The sequence below is a fragment of the Schistocerca nitens genome, chromosome 12 (genome assembly GCF_023898315.1).
Source record: "Schistocerca nitens isolate TAMUIC-IGC-003100 chromosome 12, iqSchNite1.1, whole genome shotgun sequence".
Classification (NCBI taxonomy): domain Eukaryota; kingdom Metazoa; phylum Arthropoda; class Insecta; order Orthoptera; family Acrididae; genus Schistocerca; species Schistocerca nitens.
The window spans coordinates 133,019,149-133,046,693 of NC_064625.1; the positions used below are offsets into that span (position 1 = coordinate 133,019,149).

Sequence of the window (27,545 nt, forward strand, 5' to 3'; positions counted from 1 at the left end):
TTTAACACTGGTAGCATGCCGCGACAGCGTGGATGTGAACCGTATGTGCAGTTGACGGACTTTGAGCGAGGGCGTATAGTGGGCATGCGGGAGGCCGGGTGGACGTACCACCGAATTGCTCAACACGTGGGGCGTGAGGTCTCCACAGTACATCGATGTTGTCGCCAGTGGTCGGCGGAAGGTGCACGTGCCCGTCGACCTGGGACCGGACCGCAGCGACGCACGGATGCACGCCAAGACCGTAGGATCCTACGCAGTGCTGTAGGGGACCGCACCGCCACTTCCCAGCAAATTAGGGACACTGTTGCTCCTGGGGTATCGGCGAGGACCATTCGCAACCGTGTCCATGAAGCTGGGCTACGGTCCCGCACACCGTTAGGCCGTCTTCCGCTCACGCCCCAACATCGTGCAGCCCGCCTCCAGTGGTGTCGCGACAGGTGTGAATGGAGGGACGAATGGAGACGTGTCGTCTTCAGCGATGAGAGTCGCTTCTGCCTTGGTGCCAATGATGGTCGTATGCGTGTTTGGCGCCGTGCAGGTGAGCGCCACAATCAGGACTGCATACGACCGAGGCACACAGGGCCAACACCCGGCATCATGGTGTGGGGAGCGATCTCCTACACTGGCCGTACACCACTGGTGATCGTCGAGGGGACACTGAATAGTGCACGGTACATCCAAACCGTCATCGAACCCATCGTTCTACCATTCCTAGACCGGCAAGGGAACTTGCTGTTCCAACAGGACAATGCACGTCCGCATGTATCCCGTGCCACCCAACGTGCTCTAGAAGGTGTAAGTCAACTACCCTGGCCAGCAAGATCTCCGGATCTGTCCCCCATTGAGCATGTTTGGGACTGGATGAAGCGTCGTCTCACGCGGTCTGCACGTCCAGCACGAACGCTGGTCCAACTGAGGCGCCAGGTGGAAATGGCATGGCAAGCCGTTCCACAGGACTACATCCAGCATCTCTACGATCGTCTCCATGGGAGAATAGCAGCCTGCATTGCTGCGAAAGGTGGATATACACTGTACTAGTGCCGACATTGTGCATGCTCTGTTGCCTGTGTCTATGTGCCTGTGGTTCTGTCAGTGTGATCATGTGATGTATCTGACCCCAGGAATGTGTCAATAAAGTTTCCCCTTTCTGGGACAATGAATTCACGGTGTTCTTATTTCAATTTCCAGGAGTGTATATATATATATATATATATATATATATATATATATATATATATATATATATATATATATATATATAGTGGTCCATTCATAGTGACCAGGCCAAATATCTCACGAAATAAGCATCAAACGAAAAAACTACAAACAACGAAACTCATATAGCTTGAAGGGGAAAACCAGATGGCGCTATGGTTGGCCCGCTAGATGGCGCTGCCATTGGTCAAACAGACATCAACTGCGTTATTTTTGAATAGGAACCCCATTTTTATTACATATTGGTGTAGTACGTACAGAAATATGAATGATTTAGTTGGACCACTTTTTTCGCTTCAATATAGATTGCGCTGTAATAGCCAAAAAAGTATAAGTACGTGGTATCATGTAACATTCCGCCAGTGCGGACGGCATTTGCTTCGTGATACATTACCTGTGTTAAAATGGACCGTTTACCCATTGCGCGAAAAATCGATATCGTGTTGATGTATGGCTATTGTAATCAAAACACCCAACTGGAGTGTGCTATGTATGCTGCTCGGTATCCTAGACGACATCACCCAAGTGTCCGGAACGTTCGCCGGATAGTTACGTTATTTAAGGAAACAGGAAGTGTTCAGCTACATGTGATAGGTCAACCACGACCTGCAACAAATGATGATGCCCAAGTAGGTGTTTTAGCTGCTGTCGCGGCTAATCCGCACAACAGTAGCAGACAAATTGCGCGAGAATAGGGAATCTCAAAAACGTCGGTGTTGAGAATGCTACATCATCATCGATTGCACCCGTACCATATTTCTATGCAACACAAATTGCGTGGCGACGACTTTGAACGTCGTGCACAGTTCTGCCATTGGCCACTTGAGATATTACGGGACAATCACACATTTTTTGCACGCTTTCTATTTAGCGACGAAGCGTCATTCACCAACAGCGGTAACGTAAACCAGCATAATATGCACTGCTGGGCAACGGAAAATCCACGATGGCTGCGACAACTGGAACATCAGCGACCTTAGCGGGTTAATGTATGGTGCTGCATTATGGGAGGAAGGATAATTGACCCCCATTTTATCGATGGCAATCTAAATGGTGCAATGTATGCTGATTTCCTACGTAATGTTCTACAGATGTTACTGCAAGATATTTCACTACATCACAGAATGGCGATGTACTTCCAACCTAATGGGTGTCCGGCACATAGCTCGCGTGCGGTTGAAGCGGTATTCAATAGCATATTTCATGAGAGTTGGATTGGTCGTCGAAGCACCATACCATGGCCCGCACGTTCAACGGATCTGACGTCCCCGGCTTTCTTTCTGTGGGGAAAGTTGAAGGATATTTGCTATCGTGATCCGCCGACAACGCCTGACAACATACGTCAGCGCATTGTCAATGCATTTGCAAACATTAAGGAAGGTGAACTACTCGCCGTTGAGAGGAATGTCGTTACACGTATTGCCAAATGCATTGAGTTTGACGGACATCATTTTGAGCATTTATTGGTTCAAATGGCTCTGAGCACTATTCGACTTAACTTCTGAGGTCATCAGTCCCCTAGAACTTAGAACCACTTAAACCTAAATAACCTAAAGACATCACACACATCCATGCCCGAGGCACGATTCGAACCTGCGACCGTAGCGGTCGCGGGGTTCCGGACTGTAGCGCCTAGAACCGTTCGGCCACCCCGCCCGGCAGCATTTATTGCATTAATGTGGTATTTACATGTAATCACGCTGCAGCAGCATGCGTTCTCAGAAATGTTAAGTTCACATAGGTACATGTATAACATTGGAACAATCGAAATAAAATGTTCAAACGTACCTACGTTCTGTATTTTAATTTAAAAACGTACCTGTTACCAACTTTTCTTCTAAAATTGTGAGCCATATATTTGTGACTATTACAGTTGTAAGTAGGCTGTTTAGGTTTTTATGTTGGTAACGCCACGTAGCGCTCTATATGAAAATCACTGACTGTGCCGTGTGCAGTCTGTGGCTGGTTTCGCATTGTTGGAATTTGGTATTGTAGTGTAGGGCAGTTGGCTGTTAACAGCGCGTAGCGTTGCGCAGTTGGAGGTGAACCGCCAGCACTGGTGGATGTGGGGAGAGAGATGGCGGAGTTTTGAGAGCGGATGATCTGGATGTGTGTCCATCAGAGACAGTAAATTTGTAAGACTGGATGTCATGAACTGATAATATATTATGGCTTTTGAACACTATTAAGGTAAATACATGGTTTGTTCTCTGTCAAAATCTTTCATTTGCAAACTATGCCGATCAGTAGTTAGTGCCTTCAGTAGTTAGAATCTTTTATTTAGCTGGCAGTAGTGGCGCTCGCTGTATTGCAGTAGTCTGAGTATCGAATATTTTTGTGAGGTAAGTGATTAATGAAAGGTATAGGTTAGTGTTAGTCACCTCCATTCTTTTGTAGGGATTTTTGAAGGTCAGATTGCATTGCGCTAAAAATATTGTGTCTCAGTTTAAGCACAGTCATTTATAATTTTTCTAAGGGGACGTTTCACAGTGCCATCTGTCACAAAGTGATCCAACTAAAACATTCATATTTCTTTACGTACTACACCAATATGTAAATAAAAATGGGGGTTCCTATTTTAAAAACGCAGTTGATATCCGTTTGACCTATGGCAGCGCCACCTAGCGGGCCAACCATAGCACCATCTGGTTTCCCCGTTCAAACTAGACGAGTTTAGTTCTTTGTAGTTTTTTCGTTTGATGCTTATTTCGCGAGATATTTGGCCCGGTTACTATCAATGGACCACACTGTATATTGTAAACACCAACGGTCCTATCACACTTTCCTGTAGTAGTCCAGATATTGCCTTTATATCTGTCGATTTAGTTCCGTTAAGAGCGACGCGTTGAGTTCTATCTGCAAGAAAGTCTTGAATGCAATGACGGGTGTTCTCCGTTACTCCGTAATCTCGTATTTCTTTCATTACACGGCATTGCGGGACGGTGTCAAACGCCTTACTGAAGTCAAGGCCGGCCGGAGTGGCCGTGCGGTTCCAGGCGCTGCAGTCTGGAGCCGCGCGACCGCTACGGTCGTAGGTTATGTGTGTGATGTCCTTAGGTTAGTTAGGTTTAATTAGGCGACTGATAACCTCAGAAGTTAAGTCGCATAGTGCTCAGAGCCATTTGTACCATTTGAAGTAAAGGGACACCGCATGGATCTCATCGCCATTGTTGTGTGTGTGAAATCTTATGGGACCCAACTGCTAAGGTCATCAGTCCCTAAGCTTACACTCTACTTAACCTAAATTATCCTAAGGACGAACACACACACACCCCTGCCCGAGGGAGGACTCGTACCTGCCTCGTGATGGCTGGGTGTTGTGTGATGTCCTTAGGTTAGTTAGGTTTAAGTAGTTCTAAGTTCTCGGGGACTGATGACCATAGATGTTAAGTCCCATAGTGCTCAGAGCCATTTGAACCATTTTTGACTCGTACCTCCGCCGGGACCAGCCGCACAGTCCATGACTGCAGCGCCCAAGAGCGTTTGGCTAATCCCGCGCGGCGGCAGCGCCGGTGTTCACAGCGCACTGTATCTCATGGAGGCACAGAGCGAGCTGAGTTTCGCAGGATCTCTGCTTGCCGGAATCAATGGTGGTTTTTATAGGGGAGATGCTAATTTTCCAAAAACGTCATAATTCTTGAGGATAAAACGTTGTAAGATGTCGTGGTCTCCTGACCTTCATTGTTTACATATTCCGCCCACACAGTCATATTCTGCACATCCAGACGCTTCATTCGAAGCCAAACTCGATAAGATAAAGTCAATGTTGTATGAATCCATGTAAACGATATGTAAATAACTAATAAATCACAAGTGCGCACCGTGGTTGAAATACTCGAGGCTGTGCATACACGCACACATTCGAGACACGACGGCCACAGGAGCTTTTAGTTCGAGAGAGGCAACTGCACGCCAGGAGGCCGGTCCCAACCCATCTACGTCGGCCGGTGGACGCCTGTGGAGCAGACAGCGTTCGCCCGAGGGAAAGGAGGAACGACCCCGTGTTAGGCTTAAAAGCAAATTCCGCTACATTGTGTGGGAGCGGCCAGCCTACGCATTCTTTACACATAGCACGCAGCTTCAGAGATTTTCACAGGGAGACAGCAAACGCCCACCGCTGATACTACAGATTTCCGGATTGGTCGCCTTAAACGAAACGTCATTCTCCCGTTTCAGAAGAGCAATGCTGACTGGTAGACGATATTTCTGACGTCTTGAGCTGAAGGAGTAATGGAAGAGACCGAAAGATATACCCCTTAACGTCTGGCGTGGAGAGGCGCCGTTCCGTTGTCGGTCTTGGAGCGAGGAACAAGTCTCTCCTCAGTACTTCACTGGGAGAGCACCTCTGTCGAGAGCGAATCGGAATGCGACTCTATATTGAATCATTGCAATTTAGTGTTGTTCACCGTATTGGCCGCCACACTTATCGTGCGGTGTGAGCGGACAGAGTTATAGTTAAACGCCTGCGAGCGAATTTTTGAGTGGCATCGCGGTGGACTGATTATCTGACCGGTGTACCACGCCAATAGTTGGACTAGGGGCGAATAGGAATCCTTGACTTCATCAAGGCATAGGGAGAGTTTGATCGGCGAAGGTCAATCCAGATAGAACGAGAGTTATCATATTTGTCAGAAGCGAGCGGCGCAGACAGCAGTCATCGCAGCTTACGGTATTGTGCGTTACAGCTATTGCGAGCCCCATATTTCCTCCACAACAGTACACTTCACTGCATTTCACATGCGACAGCCTCGACCGTACCTAGCAACGTTCTAGAGGATAATTATTCAAGTTGAGTAGGCGCGCCTCTCAGCCATTCTGCCAAGTCAACAACCATAGAAATTTCATTAGCGAATCCTATCCTTGAGAGGTAACTTCACATTCCGAAAAGAACCACGATATAACTTGTTCAGTTCATAACTAAAAGTGCCATTGTGATATCTCAGAATTTTTGCAAAATAAATAATAATTTTCGTTAGTTTCATGTTTTTCTTACACTGACTAGCACTAATCTAGTACCCAAGTATTCCAGTAGTTACGTAAGAAATTTTGTGAATATTTGGGTCATTTCCTCACAGTGGACGACTCCAGAACATATTTATTGCTGAAAGTTTTTCAGGCATTTAGAACGTTAGGAGCGTCTGTCTGACTTCTGTAGTAGCGTGGGGGTGGAAATTGCATCTTGCAGGAGCCACAGGGTAAAGGGTACGTCTCAGATTAATCCGTTGCACAGAATAACAGAATAGCAGATCAACCGCACGCTCACAATGTGTACGGCTTACCTGTTGCATCTGGAGCAGGTGGTGCGGTCGGCGCTGGAGCAGAGGCGGCCACGTCTGACGCAGGTCGAGGTCTTGGTCTGGGAATGGGAAGCTGAAACACAGACGGGGACTCCGTTTTAGTATCGGAAAGGTCGCCTGGAGGGACAACAGCTACACATTAAGGGGAGTACGTACGGTGAAACTGGTCAAAAACTTTGAAAGCTGTACGCCTGTGATTCTCCGGTGTGCATACACGAACTCTTGAGTCTTGAGATATTGTTATCAGAAGGATAATGCACGACCGCATGTTGCAGGTCCTGTACGGGCCTTTCTGGATACAGAAAATGTTCGACTGCTGCCCTGGCCAGCACATTCTCCAGATCTCTCACCAACTGAAAACGTGTGGTCAATGGTGGCCGAGCAACTGGTTCGTCACAATATGCCAATCACTACTCTTGATGAAATGTGGTATCGTGTTGAAGCTGTACCTGTACACGCCATCCAAGCTCTGGCTCAATGCTCAGGCATATCAAGTCCGTCATTACGGCCAGAGGTGGTTGTTCTGGGAACTGATATCTCAGGATCGATGGGCCCAAATTGCTTGAAAATGTAATCACAGCTCAGTTCTAGTATAATATATTTGTCCAATGAATACCAGTTTATGATCTGCATTTCTTCTTGGTGTTGCAATTTTAATGGCCAGTAGTGTACGAAGTTATGTTAAATGAAACTTTAAGTTATTCAAATTTATTAATAGCCGTCAACGTTTGACTCAGTCACGCTTTAGCTATGTAGTTTTTATTTCAAAATTCGTTTACAGCCATATCACTGCTGTCCTCCGATTGTCGCACGATGCGCAGTATGAAAATGGCTGAAGCTGCTGCTTGTTCCGTTGTGAAACACACGTGTGGAACACGGCTAACCCTTTGCCTTACGATTTAAGTTCCGTCAGCGTGATCCGTAAGTGGCTGCAAGGTACGGATGCGCCTTACCATTCCCGGCGCTTACACACGCTAAGGCTACGTTGCACTACGCCTGGTGGCGCCCGAAGTCGTGCAGACAGGGATCTGTAAGTACGTCAGCAGGGGCGGTGGCAACGGTGGGGCGTGGGGGGGGGGGGGGGGGAGGGCTGCTCTGTGTGCTATAGCCCCCCCCCCCCTTAATGGAGTACCATTTAATACTGGATAAAATGACTTCAGAAATCAGCGAAGATATTACTTCAACAGATTCAATCATTTTTTTTAAATTATGTAGCACTATGGGTTGCAATGTCTTTCAAACACACAAACAAGACCGACAAACAGCTTACTATCTAAACCAATAAATATCATTTAACTTAAAATGGGTGTCTTATTATTTATTGATATACACTCGATGTATATTAATGTTGTTGTTGTTGCTGTCTTCAGTCCTGAGACTGGTTTGATGCAGTCTCCCTGCTACTCTATCCTGTGCAAGCTTCTTCATCTCCCCGTACTTACTGCAACCTACATCCTTCAGAATCTGCTTAGTGTATTCATCTCTTGGTCTCCCTCTACGATTTTTACCCTCCACGCTGCCCTCCAGTACTAAATTGGTGATCCCTTGATGTCTCAGAACATGTCCTACCAACCGGTCCCTTCTTCTAGTCAAGCTGTGCCACAAACTCCTCTTCTCCCCAATTCTATTCAATACATCCTCAGTAGTTATGTGATCTACCCATCTAATCTTCAGCATTCTTCTGTAGCACCACATTTCGAAAGCTTCTATTCTCTTCTTGTCCAAACTATTTATCATCCATGTTTCACTGCCATACATGGCTACACTCCATACAAATACTTTCAGAAACGACTTCCTGACATTTAACTCGATACCCGATGTTAACAAATTTATCTTCTTCAGAAACGCTTTCCTTGTCATTGCCGGTGTACATTTTATATCCTCTCTACTTCGACCATCATCAGTTATTTTGCTCCCCAAATAGCAAATCTCCTTTACTACTTTAAGTGTCTCATTTCCCAATCTAATTCCCTCAGCATCACCCGACTTAATTCGACTACATTCCATTATCCTCGTTTTGATTTTGTTGATGTTCATTTTATACCCTCCTTTGAAGACACTCTCATTCCGTTCAACTTCTCTACCAAGTCCTTTGCTGTCTCTGACAGAATTGCAATGTCATCGGCGAACCTCAAAGTTTTTATTTCATTTCCATGGACTGGCTCTCCCAAGGCCATCAGTAGTACTATTCCCGGGGCCTTGTTTCGACTCAGGTCTTTCAGTGCTCAGTCAAACTCTTCACCCGGTATCATATCTCCCATTTCATCCTCATCGTCTCCCATTTCCATAATATTGTCTTCAAGTACATCGCCCTTGCATAGACCCTCTATATACTCCTTCCACCTTTCTGCTTTCCCTTCTTTGCTTAGAACTTGGTTTCCATCAAAGCTCTTGATATTCATGCAAGTGGTTCTCCTTTCTCCGACGGTCTCTTTAATTTTCCTGTTGGCTGTATCTATATTACCCCTAGTGAGATAAGCCTCTACATCCTTACATTTGTCCTCTAGCCATCCCTGCTTAGCCATTTTGCACTTCCTGTCGATCTCATTTTTGAGACGTTTGTATTCCTTTTTGCCTGCTTCATTTACTGCATTTTTAAATTTTCTCCTTTCATCAATTAAATTCAATATTTCTTCTGTTACCCAAGAGTTTCTATTAGCCCTCCTCTTTTTACCTACTTGATCCTCTGCTGCCTTCACTACTTCATCCCTCAGAGCTACCCATTCTTCTTCTACTGTATTTCTTTCTCCCATTCTTGTCAATTGTTCCCTTATGCTCTCCATGAAACCCTGTACAACCTCTGGTTCTTTCAGTTTTTCCAGGTCCCATTTCCTTAAATTCCCACCTTTTTGCAGTTTCTTCAGTTTTAATCTACAGTTCATAACCAATAGATCGTGGTCAGTGTCCACATCTGCCCCTGGAAATGTCTTACAATTTAAAACCTGGTTCCTAAATCTCTGTCTTACCATTATATAATCTATCTGATATCTTCTAGTATCTAGTATATTAATGTACCACCTACAATAATCGTGAAAGCTGAATATGCCAGGTATGCCTACCAACACTTAAATTGCTAACCCCAGACAAAAACTTCAAAATCGCCGGACATCTACGTCATTCTGTAGACGCGTTGTAGTGCTGTCAACGCCAGCGGGTGCGCGCCACCTACCGACCAGTAGATATAAACTACACATAAGAGTTACAGGAATTTGTGAAAGCTCGTTATACAGACGCTCATGTTGAAACATAGTACGCGTTTGTAGTAAGGAATATGGACGTAAATTAAGGCTGTTTTAATACAGCTCAATGAGTAGAAGGCAAATGATATTTAAATTATTCAGTTGTCTGGTGAGCGGGGGAACGTCGCGGTGGATACGCTCGCCGATTGTTGGCGGCTACTCATTATATCAATAAAGAAGTAAGGAAAATACAGGGTGTTCCAAAACGATCTTTACAACTTTGATCATAGATATTTCAGAAACGAGTTAAAAGGTGATGGTTCATTTATATATACATAAATTTAAAGGGCAGCCTCTGATATTAAATTTTAAAAACCAACCAAAAAGTGATACGATAACCGAAAAGTACGGAAGAGGAAGTAAATAAAGTAACTCAAACCCGGAAACTGAGTGTAAAATTCATATAACGGCTGCAACCGAGTGAAGAAACCGACTGCACGAAAAAACAATCGACTAATCGATTGTTAAAAACAGTCAGTTGTCCTTCCAACTCTTCCACGTGCTGTCAGCGAACACTTGTTTTCCGAGTACGATTGTTGATATTACTGAAGTGTGTAACTGAGTAGTGTGACCGAATCATGCGTCGTGAAGTGTAAATTTTCTTATGAAATAATAGTGTATTAGAGATTGTAGTGAGCGTTTAAAGACGTTGCTACAGTGAATCGCAAGCTAACGGAATATTTTGGCAAACCTGAGCGTAGGGCCAAAAACTCTCGTAAGGAATCTGAAGCTTGCGCTATAGAACTGGAATCGTCACAGGCATGTTCATCTAGAGAATACAATTTCGACAACACAAAACAATTGGTAAGAGTCACATCTTCTTAATTTTGAATAACACTTCCTTCATTTTACTGAGATTTTTTACTAGTAGTTATTAGTTTAATTATGTAGGATTAGTGCTATTATGTTTAATCAATAACTAATGATAAGAATACGACTGCTTGAAAACGTAAAAGTGAGGTCAATATTTAAAGACGCCATTCGTCTATAAGGAGGTAAAATATTTTCTGCAAAAACCTGCATTATTTAAATATTTTTTACTGAAAAATAACACTTTATAGTTGTATTTTTTTACTAAAGCTGGCCATACGTATTTTTGGTATTAATAATGACGAAGAAATTTGTAAGATGTGAGAGGGCGGTTGTTTATTCTGTGACTGAGGACACAACTGTGTATGCTGTAATGACATTTGTTTAATGTTGCAAACTCTTAAGAGATATACACGCTTTTACACAGTTTCCAATGAGACAATGTTAAGACAGTTGTGAAAATGACGCGTCTTGTCCTCTGAAACTTAACTAATCCTAAAGACAACAATATTAAATTTTAACCATAGGTTTCTTTACGAAATTATTCTTACAATTACGTTATGATGTTGGTTAGTACTACGATAAATTATCCGATTCCGTTTCAAAGTTCTGTTCTATTTGGGATGACAATCAAGTGTATGGAGGATGGCTAGTTTTGTGACAAGTTGAGCAAAAGATTACACAAGGTCGCTCGAGTTTATAATGGACACAAGCTGGTGAACCAACAAGTTTACACCTCAGCACGCGGTATTTACCTTTGCTGTGATGAGCTATCATATGCATGGCCGCTCTCTGCCTCTGAAATTCCTGTTGTTGTTGTTGTTGTTGTGGTCTTCAGTCCAGAGACTGGTTTGATGCAGCTCTCCATGCTACCCTATCCTGTGCAAGCTTCTTCATCTCCCAGTACCTACTGCAACCTACATCCTTCTGAATCTGCTTAGTGTATTCATCTCTTGGTCTCGCCCTACGATTTTTACCCTCCACGCTGCCCTCCAGTACTAAATTGGTGATCCCTTTATGCCTCAGAACATTTTAATACCTACTCCGAACTTTTCTTTTGTTTCCTTCAGTGCTTGCTCAATATACAGATTGAAAACATCGGGGAGCGGCTATAACCCTGTCTCACTCCCTTCCCAACCACTGCTTCCGTTTCATGTCCCTCGACTCTTATAACTGCCATTTGGTTTCTGTACAAATTGTAAATAGCCTTTCGCTCCCTGTATTTTACCCCTGCCACCTTCAGAATCTGAAAGAGGGTATTCCAGTCAACATTGTCAAAAGCTTCCTCTAAGTCGACAGATGCTAGAAACGTAGGTTTCCCTTTCCCTAATCTAGCTTCCAAGATAAGTCGTAGGGTCATTATTGCCTCACGTAATCCAATATTTCTACGGAATCCAAACTAATCTTCCCCGAAGTCGGCTTCTACTAGTTTCTCCATTCGTCTGCAAAGAATTCGTGTTACTATTTTGCAGCCGTGACTTATTAAACTGATAGTAGCAGTATCATATCTTCCATTTCATCTTCATCTACAGCCTCTTCCATTTCCATAATATTGTCCTCAAGTACATCGCCCTTGTATAGACCCTCTATATACTCCTTTCACCTTTCTGCTTTCCCTTCTTTGCTTAGAACTGGGTTTCCATCTGAGCTCTTGATAATCATACAAGTGGTTCTCTTTTCTCCAAAGGTCTCTTTAATTTTCCTGTAGGCAGTATCTATCTTACCCCTAGTGAGATAAGCCTCTACATCCTTACATTTGTCCTCAAGCCATGCCTGCTTAGCCATTTTGCACTTCCTGTCGATCCCATTTTTGAGACGTTTGTATTCCTTTTTGCCTGCTTCATTTACTGCATTTTTATATTTTCTCATTTCATCAATTAAATTCAATATTTCTTCTGTTACCCAAGGATTTCTACTAGCCCTGATCTTTTTACCTACTTGATCCTCTGCTGCGTTCACTACTTCATCCCTCAAAGCTACCCATTCTTCTTCTACTGTATTTCTTTCCCCCATTCCTGTGAATTGTTCCCTTATGCTCTCCCTGAAACTCTGTACAACCTCTGGTTTAGTCAGTTTATCCAGGTCCCATCTCCTTAAATTCCCACCTGTTTGCAATTTCTTCAGTTTTAATCTACAGTTCATAAGCAATAAATTGTGGTCAGAGTCCACATCTGCCCCTGTAAATGTCTTACAATTTAAAACCTGATTCCTAAATCTCTGTCTTACCATTATATAATCTATCTGAAACCTGTCAGTATCTCCAGGCTTCTTCCATGTATACAATCTTCTTTTATGATTCATGAACCAAGTGTTAGCTATGATTAAGTTGTGCTCTGTGCAAAATTCTACCAGGCGGCTTCCTCTTTCATTTCTTACCCCCAATCCATATTCACCTACTACGTTTCCTTCTCTCCCTTTTCCTACTACCGAATTCCAGTCACCCATGACCATTAAATTTTCGTCTCCCTTCACTATCTGAATAATTTCTTTTATTTCATCATACATTTCCTCAATTTCTTCGTCATCTGCAGAGCTAGTTGGCATATAAACTTGTACTGCTGTATTAGGCGTGTGCTTCGTGCCTATCTTGGCCACAATAATGCGTTTGTAGTAGCTTACCCGCATTCCTATTTTTTTATTCGTTATTAAACCTACTCCTGCATTACCTCTATCTGACTTTGTATTTATAACCCTGTATTCGCCTGACCAAAAGTCTTGTTCCTCCTTCCACCGAACGTCACTAATTCCCACTAAACTTTATCCTACCCATTTCCCTTTTCAAATTTTCTAACCTACAGATTAAGGGATCTGACATTCCACGCTCCGATCCGTAGAACGCCAGTTTTCTTTCTCCTGATAACGACGTCCTCTTGAGTAGTCCCCCCCCCCCCCCCCCCAGAGATCCGAATGGGGGACTATTTTACCTCCGGAATATTTTATTTTACCCAAGAGGACGCCATCATCATTTAACCATACAGTAAAGCTGCATGCCCTCGGGAAAAATTACGGCTGTAGTTTCCCCTTGCTTATAGCCGTTCGCAGTACCAGAACAGCAAGGCCGTTTTGGTTAGTGTTACAAGGCCAGATCAGTCAATCATCCAGACTGTTGCCCCCGCAACTACTGAAAAGGCTGCTGCCCCTCTTCAGGAACCACACGTTTGTCTGGCCTCTCAACAGATACCCCTCCGTTGTGGTTGCACCTGCGGTACGGCTATCTGTATCGCTGAGGCACGCAAGCCTCCCCACCAACGGCAAGGTCCATGGTTCATGGGGGGGCTCTAATCACTATGGGACTTAAATTCTGCGATCATCACTCCCCTTGAACCTAGAACTACTTAAACCTAACTAATTTTTATGTTTGATTGAACTGAAGTGTACTAGATCTGAATCTATCTTTACAAAAACAGATAGTGAACTACAGAAACGAAAACTTTGTTATGGCTAATTGGTAACGTACTCATTCGAAGATGTTGGTAATTTCAGTTGTTCCATCATTGGGGCTTGCACTCGGCTATCAGAGGAAAAGGAGCACAAGTTGCCATACGTTCACTGCAGACTACGCGTTTATTCAACTGTTGCCACCAACCGTAGGAATAAACAGCCTATAACAAAACGCACATTACACATTGTTAAGGACAGGTATACATTTTTTTATGCTTCTACTAACGAGACAATTGGGGAGAAGAGGAGTTTGTGGCACAACTTGACAAGAAGAAGGGACCGGTTGGTAGGACATGTTCTGAGGCATCAATGGATCACAAATGTAGCATTGGAGGGCAGCGTGGAGGGTAAAAATCGTAGAGGGAGACCAAGAGATCAATACACTAAGCAGATTCAGAAGGATGTAGGTTACAGTAGGTACTGGGAGATGAAGAAGCTTACACAGGATAGAGTAGCATGGAGAGCTGCATCAAACCAGTCTCAGGACTGAAGACTACGACAACAACAACGACAACGAGACAATGTATTGCATGAAATTCAGTGTGCTTTAGAACAAGCTACTTTGAAAGAACCCCGCCGGCCAGTGTGGCTGAGTGGTTCTAGGCGCTTCAGTGTGGAACCGCGCGACCGCTACGGTCGCAGGTTCGAATCCTGCCTCGGGCATGGATGTGTGTGATGTCCTTAGGTTAGTTAGGTTTAAGTAGTTCTAAGTTCTGGGGGACTGATGACCTCAGATGTTGAGTCCCATAGTCTCAGAACCATTTGAACCATTTGAAATAACCCCAAGCTGTTGACATTCACTGGTTGAGTACCCATCACCCAATTCATCCTCTACTCGCTTGCTGCAAGTCCATTACAGTGGCACGTGACCATACACCGATGAGCCGAAACATTATGACCACCTACTTTAACAGCTTGTTTTTTCGTCTTTCGAACGGATTACATCACTGATTCTACGTATCAGGAATCCGACAGTTTGCTGGTAGATTTGAAGAAGTATGAGGCATTGCATGTCTACGCACGGCTCACGTAATTCGCGTAAATAACTGTCTGCAGAATTGCATAGTCGGTGACGCCTCCCGATAGCGATCCAAACGGCCTCCAAAGGATTCACGAGAAAATGGTCTGGAGAAAAAAGCGTTTATTTTTACAAAACAATACTTTTTCTATTTTTCAACTTAATCTCCTTGAACATTCATGCACTTGTTCCAACTCGCTACTAGCTTTTTTATTCCGGCTGCAAAGAACTCTTTATCTTAATGTATGAACCAATTTCCCACAAACATTTTCACGTCCTTGTTGTCCTGGAATCTGTTTCCACGTAATGCCTCCTTCAGTGCACCAAACAAATGAAAATCACTAGGTGCTAAATCAGGACTGTAAGGGGGATGAGGCAGTACTTCCCAGCCCATTTTGTCGATGTTTCGTGGGTTGGTTGACCAATACGAGGACGTGCGTTATCATGCTGGAGAATCACACCTCTCCTCTGAGATCCACGACGTCTCTCTCTCATGGTTGGCTTCACCTTGTTTAAAAACAAATCCGAGTAGCATTGGCTGTTCATTGTAGGCTGCTCTTCGAGATAATCGCAAAAAAATTGGACCGTCAGCATCCAAAAACCCTGTCAACATGGCTTTTCCTGCTGATGCTTGTGTTTTGAATTTTTTCTTGACAGATGAGTTGGTGTTCTTCCACTCCATGCTTTGTCTTTTTGATTCTGGCGCATAACAGTGAACTCAAGTTTCATCACAAGTTAAAATTTTGTCGAGGAAGTGCTCACATTCTCTTTCATAACGTTCCTTTAGCTCTGTGCACACTCTCAACCTTGTTTCTTTGTGTAGCCGCGTCATCTCCTTTGGGACCCATCTTGCACATGTTTTGCGGTACTTCTGCTTGTTACAGATAATGTTATAAACTGTACCAGAAATAACTTGAACCTTATCAACTATCATTTCCACTGTCACACGGTGGTCGGCATCAATAGTGTCATCAATTCGACTTTCAAGTGAGGGAGTTGAAACTGCAACTGGTCGGCCAGAACGGTGTTCGTCAGTCACTCAGTCGCAACCGTTTTTGAACTGCTCTACCCACGTAAACATTTGCACGATTCAGACAACCTTCAAAAATGGTTCAAATGGCTCTGAGCACTATGGGACTTAACTGCTGTGGTCATCAGTCCCCTAGAACTTAGAACTACTTAAACCTAACTAACCTAAGGACATCACACACATCCATGCCCAAGGCAGGAGTCGAACCTGCGACCGTAGCGGTCGCGCGGTTCCAGACTGTAGCGCCTAGAACCGCTCGGACACCCCGGCCGGCAGACAACCTTCACCATAAACTTTAGACATTCTACACTATACAGAGGGATCCAATAAAATGTATCCACTTTTTAAAAGTCCATAACTTGCCAACTAATTGACGAAGTTATCTCATTTTTGGTGAAAGTGTAGCTTAAAGTCCAACTTAAAGATATGGTCACCATTAACATCCACATACAAAAGATGCCGCCCAACTGCAGCACGAACTTCTGACTGCGTGTTCAGTTGGATATTTGCACATGAATGTACGATGGATTCTCGAAGTTCATCCAATGTGCGTGGCTTTTGTCGATAAACGACGTCCTTTAGTGTTCCCCACAGGTAAAAGTCCAGAGCAGTTAGGTCTGGGGAAGGTGGTGGATACTCCACAGCACCACTACGGCCTATCCATCTTCCTGGTAGATTTTCGTCGAGATACGCCCTAACACGATTTTGGTAGTGAGCTAGGGCACCATCTTGTTGAAAGTAAACTCTTCCGTCTCCATACAAGTCTGGGATGGTAGGTAAAATGGATGTCTGAAGCTGTTGAAGGTACACCTCACCGGTAACTGTGCCGTTAAGGAAGAGTGGGCCGGCCATAGTGGCCGAGCGGTTCTAGGTACTACAGTCTGGAACCGCGCGACCGTTACGGTCGCAGGTTCGAATCCTGCCTCGTGCATGGATGTGTGTGATGTCCTTAGGTTAGTTAGGTTTACGTAGTTCTAAGTTCTAGGGGGCTAACGACCTCAGAAGGTAAGTCCCATAGTGCTCACAGCCAGTTGAACCAGTTGAAAGAAGAATGGCCCAATGAAGCCCCGGTAAAGTAACCCATACCACACATTTACTCCTGGCAAATTCACGACTATGTCTACATGGACGTTCGGATCTTCGGCGGCCCAGTAGATGGAATTGTGGCGATTTACTGTACCACTGAGTTTGAACTGTGCCTCATCAGACCACACAATCATCTCCGCAAACTCTTCATCTTTGTGCACCATGTTAGTAAAACACTCGGAGTACTCCATTCTACGATCTGGGTCGTCCTCGTTCATTGCGTGTAGCAATCGTGGGATGTAGCACTTCCACTTTGCTGTCTTCAAAATTCGCCGAACACTTGAGCGACTCACTCCAGTTCCCCGGGCACACTGTCTCACAGCATCTGTGGTGAGTGAGTGAATTGTTGTAACACACGACGGGAGTTAGCTGGACTTGTTACTGTTTCAGGTCGTTTGTGTACATCTTTAACACAATCTTTGGCTTCAAATTTGTCTTGAATGCTACGAATCGTTAAACGTGTCGGTGGCTCTGTTTGATACTCATTTCGCCATTGCCGTTGAGCCTCAACAATGTTTTCGTACTTAAAATACCACTTCAAAACTGACTTCCTTTCATCGAATATAAGCCTTGCGCCAGCCATGTTTACTCGAGTAAGTAGGTGCAACTAAGAACAAAACACTGACTATCTGGCGACTATCATCTGACAATACAAAACAACGCAATACAACGCTTGTGTGGCGATTGCCAGAACTACAAACTATTACCTACCAAAGATGAGACAACTCCGTCAGTTTGTGGATACATTTTCTAGGATCCCTCCGTATATTCACTGGTTTCTAGCCTTCAGCAAGTAAAAAACGAATAACAGAACGTTGTTCAACTAATGTGGACGTTTCAAGCGGATTCGCCATTTTAAAATGCATTTTTGAGGTTATAAAGAAAACGATGTTGATACATCAGATGGTCAGGTCTCATTTCAGTGATGCCAACTTAAAACCCATAAAAGTACCGAACTTTCCCTACTAACAGTTTTTCCCCAGGCCAATTTGTCTCTTTAATTATTGGTTCAAATGGCTCTGAGCACTATGGGACATAACTGGTTCAATGGCTGTGTGCGCCGCCATATTGGCGGGTGACCTTGAGCGGGACTTTGCCGTAGCACGAGGCCGCCGCCGGATCGCGCTATAGTTCTAACTAAGCGCGATCCGCAGCGAAAAATAACTTCCGGCGCCGCCATGACAGTTTTTGCGAGCGCTACTTCCTGCCGCGCCTAGTCTTATCAGTAGTGGCTTCCGCTAGGCAGGCAGCAGCACGCTCATTTGACTCGAGGCAGCCGCACGAAGCACACTGCCATGCCGTACAGGAGGAGGACATATACAAGAAGATCAAGAATGCCTGTCTACACTTTTACTATGACTCCTAATAATGTTGCACAAGAAGAACTGCTTACTGGTCCTATAACTTTTGTAGGAGCTAAAATTAATTTCTCTTGTACTACAACTGATGAGACCGATGACCTCGCTTTTTGGTCTCCTCCCCCAAAGAAGCAAGTGAACATGAGGTCAGCTTCGCCGTTTTCGAGATACCCTTTGTGTGTGAAATCTTATGGGTCATCAGTCCCTATGGGACTTAACTGCTGAGGTCATCAGTCCCCTAGAACTTAGAACTACGTAAACCTAACTAACCTAGGGACATCACACACATCCATGCCCGAGGCAGGGACTTAACTACTGAGGTCATCAGTCCCCTAGAACTTAGAACTACTTAAACCTAACCAACCTAAGGACATCACACACATCCATGCGCGCGGTTCCAGGCTGTAGCGCCTAGAACCGCTCGGTCGCCCCGGCCGCCCTTTAATTATTGAATGACTCTCATACGTCAAGCGAATTTGAACGCTGAGACATCAACGTGAGTTGAGGACAATGCTTCTGAAACCACTGTAGCACGGTTGTGGCTCTGAGGCACGGACGATTATACTGCTGAAAGGTGACGTCGCCTTCAGGGAAGAGCATGAAGGGATGAAGGCGGCGTGTCTTCGATTACTACCATGGGTCCCATACGAGCGCAGGAGAATGTCTCACATAGCATGATACAGCTCCCACCAGCCTGTGTCCGTGGCGCGCTGCACGTTTCGAGCCGCCGTTGTCCTCGATGACCGCTTTTGTGGAGACGACCAGCGACCTAGTGTAGCAATAATGTGATCCACCCGAAGAGCCGAAACGTTTCCATTTATTGACGGTCGAACCCCGATGGTCCCGTGCCCTGTGCAGTCGTAACTGACGATGACGTTGGGGCAACATATGAACACGTCAGGGGTGGTCTGCTGCGGAGCTATCTGTTGAACAGTGTAGGATTAACTATGTGCTCCAAAACACTAAGCTGCGCGACAAGCATTGTTTTCTTTCGGCAGACATTCCAAAGATCACCATCTAACCTACATTGGAGAGCAGTCAAGCCTCCGAACCCCACATTCTCTGAAGAGTCGTCGACGTCCAACCATGTAGCGCCTGGTGGTACTTTCACTGTCCTTCTACCTCTTTCTGTAGATGCTCACGACAGTAGCACGTGTAAAATCGACCAGGTTCGCCGTTTTTGAGACACTCGTTCACAGGCACTGCGTAAAAATAATCTGTCCCTTGTCGAAGGTGTGATTCTTAATGGATTTTCCCCATTTGTAGGCTGTACCTTCGCTACGGTGATCCCCCATCCGTGTCTCCGATTTCTCTACCGGTCGATGCTGGTGAGAGAATTTGGATTTTTTTTCGTGGATTTTTTTTTAATTGATGAGTTTAATTTTCGACTATTTCTTCTAGATTCTGACCACTGAGCGAGGTGGAGCAGTGGTTAGCACACTGGACTCGCATTTGGAACGATGACGGTTCAGTCCTGCGTCCGGCCACCCTGCTTTGATTTTTCTGTGATTTCCCTAAATCGCTCCAGGCAAATTCCAGGATGGTTCCTTCTAAACGGCAGAGCCAACTTCCTTCCCCGTTCTTCCCTAATCCGATGAGACCGATGACCTTGCTTTTTGGTATCCTCCCCCAAACAAGCAAGTGAACATGAGATCAGCTTCGCCGTTTTCGAGATACCCTTTGTGTCTGAAATCTTATGGGACTTAACTGCTAAGGTCATCAGTCCCTAAGCTTACACACTACTTAACCTAAAGTATCCTAAGGACAAACACACAAACCCATGCCCGAGAGAGGACTAGAACCTCTGCCAGGACCAGCCCCACAGGAGATACCCTTTCACAGGCTCTGTGTAATAATGAAGTGTCATAGTCGCTTATCTCAAAGGATATCCCCATTTGCAGCCCATATCTTCGCTAGGAAAAGTAAAGGGACGAGAAAGGCAATTCTGACGTTACGGCTAATAATGGAAGCAAGGCTAAAGAAAAATCAAGACACTTTCATAGGATTTGTCGACCTGGAAAAAGCGTTCGACAATATAAAATGGTGCAAGCTGTTCGAGATTCTGAAAAAAACAGGGTTAAGCTATAGGGAGAGATGGGTCATATACAATATGTACAACAACCAAGAGGGAATAATAAGAGTGGACGATCAAGAACGAAGTGCTCGTATTAAGAAGGGTGTAAGACAAGGCTGTAGCCTTTCGCCCCTACTCTTCAATCTGTACATCAAGGAAGCAATGATGGAAATAAAAGAAAGGTTCAGGAGTGGAATTAAAATACAAGCTGAAAGGATATCATTGATACGATTCGCTGATGACATTGCTATCCTGAGTGAAAGTGAAGAAGAATTAAATGATATGCTGAACGGAATGAACAGTCTAATGAGTACACAGTATGGTTTGAGAGTAAATCGGAGAAAGACGAAGGTAATGAGAAGTAGTAGAAATGAGAACAGCGAGGAACTTAACATCAGGATTGATGGTTACGAAGTCAATTAAGTTAAGGAATTCTGCTACCTAGGCAGTAAAATAACCATGACGGACGGAGCAAGGAGGACATCAAAAGCAGACTCGCTATGGCAAAAAAGGCATTTCTGGCCAAGAGAAGTGTACTAATATCAAATACCGGCCTTAATTTGAGGAAGAAATTTCTGAGAATGTACGTCTGGAGTACAGCATTGTATGGTAGTGAAACATGGACTGTGGGAAAACCGGAACAGAAGAGAATCGAAGCATTTGAGATGTGGTGCTATAGACGAATGTTGAAAATTAGGTGGACTGATAAGGTAAGGAATGAGGAGGTTCTACGCAGAATCGGAGAGGAAAGGAATATGTGGAAAACACTGATAAGGAGAAGGGACAGGATGATAGGACATCTGCTAAGACATGAGGGAATGACTTCCATGGTACTAGAGGGAGCTGTAGAGGGCAAAAACTGTAGAGGAAGACAGAGATTGGAATAGGTGAAGCAAATAATTGAGGACGTAGGTTGCAAGTGCTACTCTGAGATGAAGAGGTTAGCACAGGAAAGGAATTTGTGGCGGACCGCATCAAACCAGTCAGTAGACTGATGACCAAAAAGAAAGAAAAAAGAAAAAAAAATCTTGGCTAGGGGGATGCCCCGTCTGTGTCTGCTCCACTTACATCCATTTGCTACCACGTCACGTGACCGCAACACCACCAGGCGGTATTCTTCACGGTGGGCAGTGGTTGTAATGTCTTTGGCTCATCAGTGTATACGTATGTACACAAGGACGGTGCGTATTTGGCATGAGGAATCTTGTCATAAACGATGAGTTGCAGTTTCATTGTAGGTTTAGCGATTTTGGACGATGCCGTCTCTAGCTTCATAAACGTTTGTTTGTCTGGGCATCCTGCGCAGCAAGCATATAAATACTTGTTTTGTAAAGAAAACTGCCTTTTCCTGCTGCTGGTTACTTTATTTCTCCCATACGCGATTCGCCTTCTCCTGTTCTAAGGCATCGTCATTAGGATCTATTGTTAGTTATAGATTATCAAACAGTTCACTTCGCATAATTTTTCTTTGTTTGTTTTTTTTCCCTAAAGAAAGTAATTACTTACGAAATGCTGATCTGCGATTCCTCACATCTCGTCTGGAGGCGAGCGGTTCTAGGCGCTTCAGTCTGGAACCGCGTGACCGCTACGGTCGCAGGTTCGAATCCTGCCTCGGGCATGGATGTGTGTGATGTCCTTAGGTTACTTATGTTTAAGTAATTCTAAGTTCTAAGGGACTGATGACCTCAGAAGTTAAGTCCCATAGTGCTCAGAGCCATTTGAACCAATTAGGATCGTGTGGAGGTCGCGCTATCACTTCTATCACTGCCATCATATCTTTATGTTCTCGCCTTCCACACGCTGTTCACCATGTTTCTCACTCTCTTTTGTGGTGGACTGTTGTTCTTTTGTCACTCGATACAACTATTTCGTCGTACACTGCTTTTCACAGCGTAAATAATGCAACTCCATTATTTGTTTCATCTTCTTTGGTATGTTTACCTATTTGTTGCCAACCTAACGAAGTATATGTCCGTTACCAACTTCTATTTATGACGTTTATACCGTGTGTGTGTATGAGTGAGAGAGATAGGGGGATAGAGACTTTTTTTGTGGGGGTGGCGTGGCGGGTGTTCTAGCTAATAGCGAGTGGCTGAAAACTTTGGCGACAGCTGTTTCGGCTTTTCGTTTCGATATTCTGGGGAGGGGTTCATGGATGAGAGAGTGTAAAGATGTTGGGTTATATTATTATTACATTGGACAGTATTATTGTATTAATACCTTTTGCGAACGTTATTCTTTTATTTTATCTATTAGTGTAAATAATGAATTGCTTGGCATATGTACTTGGTCATTCAACAGGACTTTCCCCTCTGCTTTGGTTTTATGTATGTTTTATGTATGTTGTATCCAGGTGTCACTGGATGTGGGTATGCAGGGATATGTGGTCAGCTCACTGCTCCCCCGTCCGTTTTCAGTGTTCGTGACCGGAGCCGATACATCTCAGCCAAGTAGCTCCTCAATTGGTTTCAATAGTGCTCTGTAGACCTGGACAGTGACCCAACCAAGTGTTAGCCAAGTCCGACTGATCTTCACTTCGGTGACTGACGGGCGCCAGTGTTACGACTGAGCCAAGGGTGTTGGCACTGGACACAATGGCAGTGTCTTGGAACAAGCATCTGCAGTGCCCCAAAGTCGAGTGACCACTTAAAACAAACTTTATAAGAAACGCATGTGGGGCTGAGATTCACAGGGAGGGTTTTAAAGAAATGCAGCTCATCCGCTAATGAATTGGCTTGGAACATAGTCGTTCCACTGGTCCAAGAGTACTGCCCATCAGTCTGGGGTCTTTAGACAATGGCCTCGCAGCAATGGTGTTGTGTACGTAGTTTCGCGTAGTCAGCAAGTACACAACTTTCCCACAACAGAGCACGCCCCGCTAAGCACAACAGCACAGGTGCAGCGCTCATCTGTCTCCGCACTACGAGATGGCGTTGCCTTAGAGACGGACCAACTTCTGCTTCCGCCGATCCACGTATTAATATGTAACGCAGCCAATGAGATTGCTGCTAACATAGAACCTTTCCTCCTTGCGGATCACACTCGCGCAGTGATACATGAACGCGCGAGGTATTATAACGAGTGTACAGACCTCTGATTAGTCAGTCCGCATTTGTCTGCACCAGTCCGTACCAGTCTGCATTTGTCTGTACCAGTCTCTACAAGTTCTACATTAGTGTGTAGCAGTCTATAGTCAAGTTTCAGTCTGCGCCTAATAGGATTATCATATTCCTGTACATAACCATGAAGATAAATGTATAGACACTTTGTCAAGTATCAGAGATATGTGAGAATAAGATTAACGTACCAAGACCAAAGGAACTTCAGATTGTCAATTGTAAGCAGCATCCAGAATCAAGTTACATAATGTCTACGCTTTTTTTTATCTTAATAAATGTGTGTGAAAATTAATCAAGTTCTGTTTAAAGTTGGTCACCGTCAATCTGCTACCGTAACCGTACAAGTGGCATTTCTGTCGTCTGACCTAACGGCAGAAGATAAACACGCCACGATAAGACTACGAGACATATTGCTGACACTCGCCTACCTCGTTAGAGCGACAAGTCAAATAATCAGATGGTGTGTGTACCGAAGGTCTTACAGTATGCACACCACAAGTGGTAACACCAGTTCCCGTCAGATAACCGAAGTTAAGCGCTGTCGAGCTTGCCTGGCACTTGGATGGGTGACCATGCGGTCTGCCAAGTACTGTTGGCAAGTGGGATGCACTCAGTCCTTGGGAGGCAAAGTGAGGAGCTACTTGATTGAGAAGTAGCGGCACCGGTATCGTAAACATACGGTAGGGAGAGGGATGTGCTGACCACATGCCCCTCCATATCCGCATCCAGTGACGCCTGTCGACTGAGGATGACACGGCGGCCGGTCGGTACCGTTCGGCCTTCCACGATCTGTTCGGACGGAGTTTAGATTTAGTTCTGGGGCCACTACTCTGTAGGATTAACAGAAGAGACAGAGAGAAGCATGACGGGATGGCTACTATGTGCGAGAGCATTAGGGAGATGCTCAACAAATCCCATTGACATACTTTACGGGTAAGCCGTTTTGCATCACAGAGGACGTTGCTGTTGAAATACTGAGAGTGTACTTTCAAAGAAAAATTGGGCAACAACACAGCCTGCCTAACAGGCTACAGCACCCAGGAGGGGTGGGGGAAAGAGAATGAAACTTCACGCGTTGACATAATAAAAATAAAAGATCCAAAATTAGCTGCAATGAAGTAATATATTTTAAATTTTACACGACAGGCTTGTTTCGGCTAAATTGCTGATATCAGGTGACAACTAGTTGGAAGTGACGACTGCTATGTCTGCGTAAGCAGAAGAAACTAACGATCAAAGTCCGAAAACAATTTATCGGACTGTTCAATTAACCAAAACAAATTCTCCAAGTATAACACCAACACAAAATAGAGATCCGTCTTCGAATCACAGCTACATACAAGAATAATATATAAAACAACAGAAATAATTTCGTACTAGTGTTCGCCAGAGACTTCTCCGATATACCAAGCCTAATCCAGAGATCAGCGAGAGGATCCAAGCCAGGCTGCCGGGGCGGCAGCTATCCACGTCTGCTGGCGGTCGATGAACTGCCGATGTGAATTTTTTTTTTCCTTTATTGTAATTTTGACGCCTGTACGAACAACAGGTAGGCTGGCAACAGCATTCTACGCCGCTCTTCAGCCTTAGAGTAGACAATGATAAAAACAGAAAGAATACTCATAAGTGACTAAATAGCGGGTAAAAAACAATAGACATACAATACAAAACATGGAGCCGTTCACACTCGATGATAATCCACATGACAAACTGTTGACACGATGCACAAACACTGATGATTTCGATGGCACATGTGAACGATGGAGCGTAACGGTGAACACTAAACACAAAACACGACGACACACACGAGAAACGGATGGCGATGACCCCCGGCGCGCGAATGTCCACGTAACATGTGCGAGTCTGGGGACCTGCCAAGAGGGAAAGAAGGGGGAGGGGGAGGGAGAGGGAAGAGCAAAGATGCCAATGGAGAGGGGAGGAGGAGTGGAGAGACAGGGGTAGGGGAAGCCCAGGGGAGGAGTGGGGAGAAAGGGAGGAGGGAGGGAAGGGGGAGAGAAGGGAGAGAGGGTGCCCAAAGGAACAAGCACAGGAAGAGGGAGGGAGGATCAAAGTTGGTAGGAGGGGTAGATGGAGGGGAGGAGGGCATCATCAGGGAGGGGGAGCTGGCGGAAGCCACCTTGGGAGAGGGTGTGGAGAGTGGAGAGATGGAGAGAAGGTGGGACGTGGAAATACAGGTGCGGCAGCAGATGGGGGCGGGAGAGGATGGGAGAGACCAGTGGGTGAGGAGGATTGCGGGAGGTGTAGAGGATCCATATCCGTTCGAGGAAAAGGAGGAGGTGGGGGAAGGGAATTATATCGTACAGGAATCGCGTGGGGGAGGGGAGACGGATGCGATAGGCGAGGTGAAGAGCATGGCGTTCAAGGATCTGAAGGGATTTGTAAAAGGTAGGGGGAGCGGAGATCCAGGCAGGGTGGGCATAGCAAAGGATAGGGCGAATGAGGGGTTTATAGGTATGGAGGATGGTGGAGGGGTCCAGAACCCAAGTTCGGCCGGAAAGGAGTTTGAGGAGACAGAGGCGGAAGTGAGCCTCGTCCGGAGGTGGGGGTCCAGGAGAGGCGACGGTCAAGGGTGACACCAAGGTACTTAAGGGCGGGAGTGAGGGTGATAGGATGGCCATAGATGGTGATGTAGAAATAGAGGAGGCGGAAGGAAGGGGTGGTTTGGCCTACTATGATCGCCTGGGTTTTGGCAGGATTGACCTTAAGCAACCATTAGTTGCACCAAGCGGTGAACCGGTCAAGATGGGATTGGAGAAGGTGTTGGGAGCGCTGCAGGGTGGGGGCAAGAGCAAGGAAGGCAGTGTCATCGGCGTACTGGAGAAGGTGAATGGGGGGTGAATGCGGTGGCATGTCCGTCGTATACAAGAGGTATAGAAGAGCCGATGCGCGGTCGAGCGCCGGCCTTTATAGCGCTTCGGCGGATGAGTACCTCGGAACTATTTTCCATCACGTGGTTTGGCGTGTGAAAGTAGTTCCGGGATCTGCAGCGACCTCTTCCTTATGTTTATGTGGGCCGGTAGTGGCCCCTGGTGGCCGCTGGTGTCTTTGCAGTGGTGTTGTTGTTGTTGCTGTTGTGGCAGTTCATCAATATTGCCTGTCGGTTGTGTAGTGCTTCGGTGTGTCTGCGAGGCGGGCAACCCGCGGCTGCAGACCGTCAGTTTGGTTGCCGATACTCTAGGCGCCGTGATGTCTGGTGGAGGCCACAGCAACCACAGTAAATTTTTTTTTCGTCAAGTCGTCGTAACTATCATACTTTTTGTACTTAAAATAGGTAAGAAAGTACGTTTTTAACAGATTTTTTTTGACATTTGAATATTCTGACAATTTTTTGCTGTCAAAACATTGACCTGCCAAAATATCAGCAAAAAAGTATTTTCATGTTTTGTAACTACAAAAACATTGTGCTTACTACCACCGACGCACCGTAGCAAAAGATGTGGCAGAGAACCCGAGAAAATTCTGGTCGTTTGTAAAATCACTAGCCGGGTCTAAGGCTTTCATAGAGTACTTTGTTGATCGCGCTGGTGTGTCAGTTGAAGACAGGGAAATGAAACGAAGATTTAGTCCACGTTCAAGAAATCCTTCACGCAGGGGAAGCGTACAAACATACCGTAATTTGATCATCGGACAGAGTGCAGTCTGGGCGTCATAGGAATAAGCATACCTGGCGTAGAAGAGCAACTTAAAGATTTGGAAACAAATAAATCACCGGGTCCGGATGGAAACCCAGTTCTATTCTACAAAGAGTACTCTGTGTCATTGGCCCTTTACCTCGCTTGCATTTACCGTGAATCTCTCGCCAGCAAAAAGTCCCAAGCGACTGGAAAATAGCCCGGT

General features: G+C 45.1%; 1 protein-coding gene across 1 annotated transcript in view; it reads right to left on the reverse strand.

The window, feature by feature from the left end:
* Positions 1-27,545, reverse strand: part of LOC126215203 (uncharacterized) — a 171,675-nt gene that overhangs the window by 39,477 nt on the left and 104,653 nt on the right. Inside the window, exon 3 of the mRNA XM_049941867.1 lies at positions 6,495-6,585. Within this exon, the coding sequence (XP_049797824.1) occupies positions 6,495-6,585 (91 nt within the window). The remainder of the gene's footprint in view (positions 1-6,494; positions 6,586-27,545) is intronic.